The 6,000-nt window shown below is 34.6% G+C and overlaps 1 protein-coding gene across 1 annotated transcript in view; it reads left to right on the top strand.

The window, feature by feature from the left end:
* Positions 1–556: 556 nt before the first annotated feature.
* RBBP8 (RB binding protein 8, endonuclease) overlaps positions 557–6,000 on the top strand; it is a 56,519-nt gene continuing 51,075 nt past the window's right edge. Inside the window, exon 1 of the mRNA XM_052660325.1 lies at positions 557–665. Coding sequence (XP_052516285.1) covers positions 557–665 — 109 coding nt within the window. The remainder of the gene's footprint in view (positions 666–6,000) is intronic.

The following is a 6,000-nucleotide window of genomic DNA, read 5'->3' as shown; positions in this document are numbered from 1 at the left end:
TGTGTGTGTCTAGATGTGAATGCCTAAGTCAAGAATACTTCAGAATGCTTTCCAGTTTTTGGTTCAAAATGTTGTATTCCCTATCAGCTCAGAAGTTTAAAAAGCAATAAATTCTTTAAGAATGGTCAATTGGTTCTGACCATGAATGATTACAAACCTCTCTATGTAAGAGTCCTTTCAATATAACACAATGTAGGTAATTTCTTCCTTTTTGGCAAAATAAGAAAAAATTCACCTGAAAAAAATGTGTGTGACTTAAGGCCAGATAACTGAAATTGGGACTTCTCTCTCCATAATCATCTTTTTTCCCTAACTTCTGCCTCCTCAAATTCTAAAGTGATTGATCATAGGTTAAGAAAGAAAACTTGAGTATAGCTGGGCTGAGCTTGAAGTCATCCTGTTTTCAAATTACATAAAGATAAATGTAGAATTCATTTATGTTGTAACCTGTTGTTTCAGATATTTCAACTGGCTAAAGGCAACTTGAGACTTACATAATGTAACAGAAAAGGTCAGGAAACATTAACCAGTAGAAGCGTGGAGCATATTAAGCAAGATGAACCTCTCAGGAAGCAGTTGTGGAAGCCCTAGTTCTGCAGATGTGTCTAATGATTTTAAGGATCTTTGGACAAAACTGAAGGAGTATCATGATAAGGAAGTACAAGGTAATTTTTTTTCTTAAATACCTATAGCATTATTCTGCTGAGACATAGTAGTAATAACGTCTGTGTGACAGTTCAAAGATCTCCTTCTTAAGGGACCTTTCCTGTTCTAATTTTGGGGGATTCATATTCATGGTTGAGTTGTTGCTTTCTGACTACAGATAGTACCATAGGCTGTAGCTCTTGCACAACTTGTAGTACTTGTGTTAATGTGTATGGCGTGGTGGAAGGGGCATAGAAATGGTTGATTGAACATCTTTATTTGAATTCTGATTTCATTTATCTACATGCTCTGTGATCTCAGCCAAGTTATATAACTGCTACAGTTAATTTTCTTCTGTGAATTTATTTATAGGATTTTTTTATACACTTCTTAAGTTCAACAAACCTTGAGAATTTGTTTCTCAGTGCTTGGGTTTGCCACCAAGCCCTGTGATGTGATCCAAAAATAAATAGCAGTTTGCCTTCAGAGAGCCTGCATTTTGGTAGAGAGAAAGTCATATGAACAGATAATTACAGTGTAATAAGAACTAAAACATTTATATGAAATGTAGTGAGCTTACAGACGATTGAGCTGTTGTGGTTGGATAAGTATATAAATATTATATGTGATTGTTAAAATGTACTATGAAAGCTGATCTCAAGTTTGATATTAAACCTTAGTATACCTATCTAATTCTGTGACTTTAATGTAATACATTTGTCCCATGTGTGGAAATGCTTTGTTTTACTTGTTTTTCTTGATTATGTGTTGCCACCATAGGTTTGCTAATACAGTGCTTTGTAAGTCACATAGCTTTTTCTTTTTTTAACTGAAGTATATTTAATTTACAGTTGTGTTGGTTTTAAGTGTACAGCACAGTGATTCAGTTATACGTAAATATGTATTCTTTTTCAGGTTCTTTCCCATTATAGTTTATTATAAAATGTTACTCACCTGTGCTACACAGTAGGTCCTTGTTGTTTACCTGTTTATAGTATATGTAGTAATGTGTATGTGTTAATCCCGAACTGTTAATTTATCTTACCCCATCCATCCCCTTTGGTAACCATAAGGTTGTTATTTGTGTCTGTGACTCTCTTTCTGTTTTGTATCTGTATCATTTTTTTAGATTCAAGTATAAGTGATATGATATTTGTCCTTCTCTGACTTATTTCACTTAATATGATACTCTCTAGGTCCATCCATGTTGCTGCAAATGGCACTGTTTGATTCTTTTTTTTATAACTGAGTAATATTTCATTGTATGTCTGTACCACATCTTTAACCATTCATCTGTCAGTGAACACTAGATGCTTCCATATCTTGAGTATTGTAAATAGTGCTGCTGTGAACATTGGGATGTATGTATCTTTTCAAATTAGTTTTCTCCTGCTGTATGCCCAGGAGTTGGATTGCAGGATCATATGATAACTCTTTTTTTAGTTTTTTAAGAAAACTCCGTACTCTTTTTATTTCCCTAATGATTAGTAATGTTGTCTTTTCATGCTTATTGGCTATATTATCTTTTCCTGTTTATTGGCTATTTGTGTACATTTGAAGAAATGTCTGTTCAAATTTTTTGCCTATTTTTAATCATTGGGTGTTTTTGTAGTTGAGTTGTAGAAGTTCTTTGTATATTTTGGATATTAATCTCTTATCTGATACGTGATTTGCAAATATTTTCTGCCATTCTGTGAGTTGCTTCTTCACTCTGTAAATCGTGTCCTTTGATGCATAGAAGTTTTAAATTTTGGTAGAGTCTAAATTATCTACTTTTTTTATTTGTTGCCTATACTTTTGTTCCAAGAAATCATTGCCAAATCCATTGCCATTAAGCTTTTCCCTTGTGTTTTCTTCTAAGAGTTTCACAGTTTTAGCTTTTATGTCTAGGTCCTTGATCCATTTGAGTTAAGGTTTGTATTTAGTGTAATGTAAGAATCTAACTTCCTTCTTTTGCTTGTGAATATTTCACTTGCCCAGCACCATGTGTTGAAAAGACTGTCCTTTCCTCTTTGAATGGTTTCGGAACCCTTCTCAAAAACCATTTCATCATATCTGCAAGAGTTTATTTCTGGGCTCTATTCTAATTGGTCTATATGTCTATCCTTATGCCAGTACCACATTGTTCTAATTATTGTAGCGTTTTATTTTGTTTTGAAGTCAAGAAATATGTGGTGTCCAGCCTTGTTCTTTTTCAAGATTGTTGTGGTTATTTGGAGTCCCTTGAGATTTCATATGAATTTTAGGACAGATTTTTCTAGTTCTGCAAAAAATGTCATTGGGATTTCAATACAGATTACATTGTATCTGTAGATCACATTGAGTAGTGTTGACATCTTAACAATGTTAAGTCTTCTGTTCCATAAACATAAGATGTCTTACCTTTTTAAAATTTCTTCCAGCAATGTTTTGTAGTTTTCATCATACAAGTCTCATCTCCTTAGTTAAGCTTATTCCTTAATTTTGTATTGGATGCTTTTGGATGCTACCGTAAATGGAATTTTCTTGATTACCTTTTCAGATTGCTCATTATTAATAGAAAGAAACACCACTGAATTTTTTATTATTATTATTATTTTTTTACTTTACAATATTGTATTGGTTTTGCCATACATCAACATGAATCTGCCATGGGTGTACACATGTTCCCAATCCTGAACACCCCTCCCACCTCCCACCCTGTACCATCCCTCTGGGTCATCCCCGTGCACCAGCCCCAAGCATCCTGTATCCTGCATCGAACCTGGACTGGCAGTTCGTTTCTTATATGATATTATACATGTTTCAATGCCATTCTCCCAAATCATCCCACCCTCTCCCTCTCCCACAGAGTCCAAAAGACTGTTCTATACATCTGTGTCTCTTTTGCTGTCTTGCATACAGGGTTATCGTTACCATCTTTCTAAATTCCATATATATGCATTAGTATACTGTATTGGTGTTTTTCTTTCTGGCTTACTTCACTCTGTATAATTGGCTCCAGCTTCTCCATTGTGTATGTGTACCACAGCTTTCTTATCCATTCATCTGCTGATGGACATTTAGGTTGCTCCATGTCCTGGCTATTGTAAACAGTGCTGTGATGAACATTGGGGTACACGTGTCTCTTTCAATTCTGGTTTCCTTGGTGTGTATGCCCAGCAGTGGGATTGCTGGGTCATAAGGCAGTTCTATTTCCAGTTTTTTAAGGAATCTCCACACTGTTTTCCATAGTGGCTGTACTAGTCTGCATTCCCACCAACAGTGTAAGAGGGTTCCCTTTTCTCCACACCCTCTCCAGCATTTATTGCTTGTAGACTTTTGGATCGTAGCCATTCTGACTGGCGTGAAATGGTACCTCATTGTGGTTTTGATTTGCATTTCTCTGATAATGAGTGATGTTGAGCATCTTTTGATGATGTATGTCTTCTTTGGAGAAATGTCTATTTAGTTCTTTGGCCCATTTTTTGGTTGGGTCGTTTCTTTTTCTGAAATTGAGCTTCAGGAGTTGCTTGTATATTTTTGAGATTAGTTGTTTGTCAGTTGCTTCATTTGCTATTTTCTCCCATGCTGAAGGCTGTCTTTTCACCTTGCTTATATTTTCCTTTGTTGTGCAGAAGCTTTTAATTTTAATTAGGTCCCATTTGTTTATTTTTGCTTTTATTTCCAATATTCTGGGAGGTGGGTCATAGAGGATCCTGCTGTGATTTATGTCGGAGAGTGTTTTGCCTATGTTCTCCTCTAGGAGTTTTATAGTTTCTGGTCTTAAATTTAGATCTTTAATCCATTTGAGTTTATTTTTGTGTATGGTATTAGAAAGTGTTCTAGTTTCATTCTTTTACAAGTGGTTGACCAGTTTTCCCAGCACCACTTGTTAGAGATTGTCTTTAATCCATTGTGTATTCTTGCCTCCTTTGTCAAAGGTAAGGTGCCCATAGGTGTGTGGATTTATCTCTGGGCTTTCTATTTTGTTCCATTGATCTATATTTCTGTCTTTGTGCCAGTGCCATACTGTCTTGATGATTGTGGATTTGTAGTAGAGCCTGAAGTCAGGCAGGTTGATTCCTCCAGTTCCATTCTTCTTTCTCAAGATTGCTTTGGCTATTCAAGGTTTTTTGTATTTCCATACAAATTGTGAAATTATTTGTTCTAGGTCTGTGAAAAATACCACTGGTAGCTTGATAGGGATTGCATTGAATCTATAGATTGCTTTGGGTAGTATACTCATTTTCACTATATTGATTCTTCTGATCCATGAACATGGTATATTTCTCCATCTGTTGCTGTCCTCTTTGATTTCTTTCACCAGTGTTTTATAGTTTTCTATATATAGGTCTTTAGTTTCTTTAAGTAGATGTTTTCCTAAGTATTTTTTTCTTTTTGTTGCAATGGTGAATGGAATTGTTTCCTTAATTTCTTTTTCTATTTTCTCATTATTAGTGTATAGGAATGCAAGGGATTTCTGTGTGTTGATTTTATATCCTGAAACTTTACTGTATTCATTTATTAGCTCTAGTAATTTTCTGGTGGAGTCTTTAGGGTTTTCTATGTAGAGGATCATGTCATCTGCAAACAGTGAGAGTTTTACTTCTTCTTTTCCAATTTGGATTCCTTTTATTTCTTTTTCTGCTCTGATTGCTGTGGCCAAAACTTCCAGAACTATGTTGAATAGTAGTGGTGAAAGTGGGCACCCTTGTCTTGTTCCTGACTTTAAGGGAAATGCTTTCAGTTTTTCACCATTGAGGATAATGTTTGCTGTGGGTTTGTCATACATAGCTTTTATTATGTTGAGGTATGTCCCTTCTATTCCTGCTTTCTGGAGAGTTTTTATCATAAATGGATGTTGAATTTTCTCAAAGGCTTTCTCTGCATCTATTGAGATAATCATATGGCTTTTGTTTTTCAATTTATTAATGTAACACCACTGATTTTTGTGTGTTGACTTTGTATCCTACAACTTTACTGAAACTATTTCTTAATTGTAGTTTTTAAATTCGTGGCTGAGATAAACATTATAAACTCTTTAATTTTATTATGAAAGGTTGGAGTGTCAATACATCTCCCAGTTCACTTGCATACTTTACTGCTCTGTTATGCTCATTCTTTGATAAATTATTCTGATCTGTGTTTCCTTTAAAGCTCTCTTTCAGCATATTAGGATTGCTGATGTAGTCTTGGTACACTAGTGTTCATTTAGAAATATGGGTATCAGTGGAGTTACTCTTGTTTGTGTTTTTTTTATTATTATTTAAACTTTTTTTCTAAAATTGTCAAAGTACAAAATAAACAGTAAAAATTTAGCCCTGTCCTCCCCACACACTAAAGGTAACCACTTTTTATTACCTTTTGTGTTGTTTTCTATTTTTTTTATTTGAA

This window comes from Budorcas taxicolor, chromosome 22 (assembly GCF_023091745.1).
Source record: "Budorcas taxicolor isolate Tak-1 chromosome 22, Takin1.1, whole genome shotgun sequence".
Taxonomy (NCBI): domain Eukaryota; kingdom Metazoa; phylum Chordata; class Mammalia; order Artiodactyla; family Bovidae; genus Budorcas; species Budorcas taxicolor.
The sequence above is the reverse complement of the archived record's forward strand: the minus strand, read 5'-3'. Positions and strand labels throughout refer to the sequence as shown.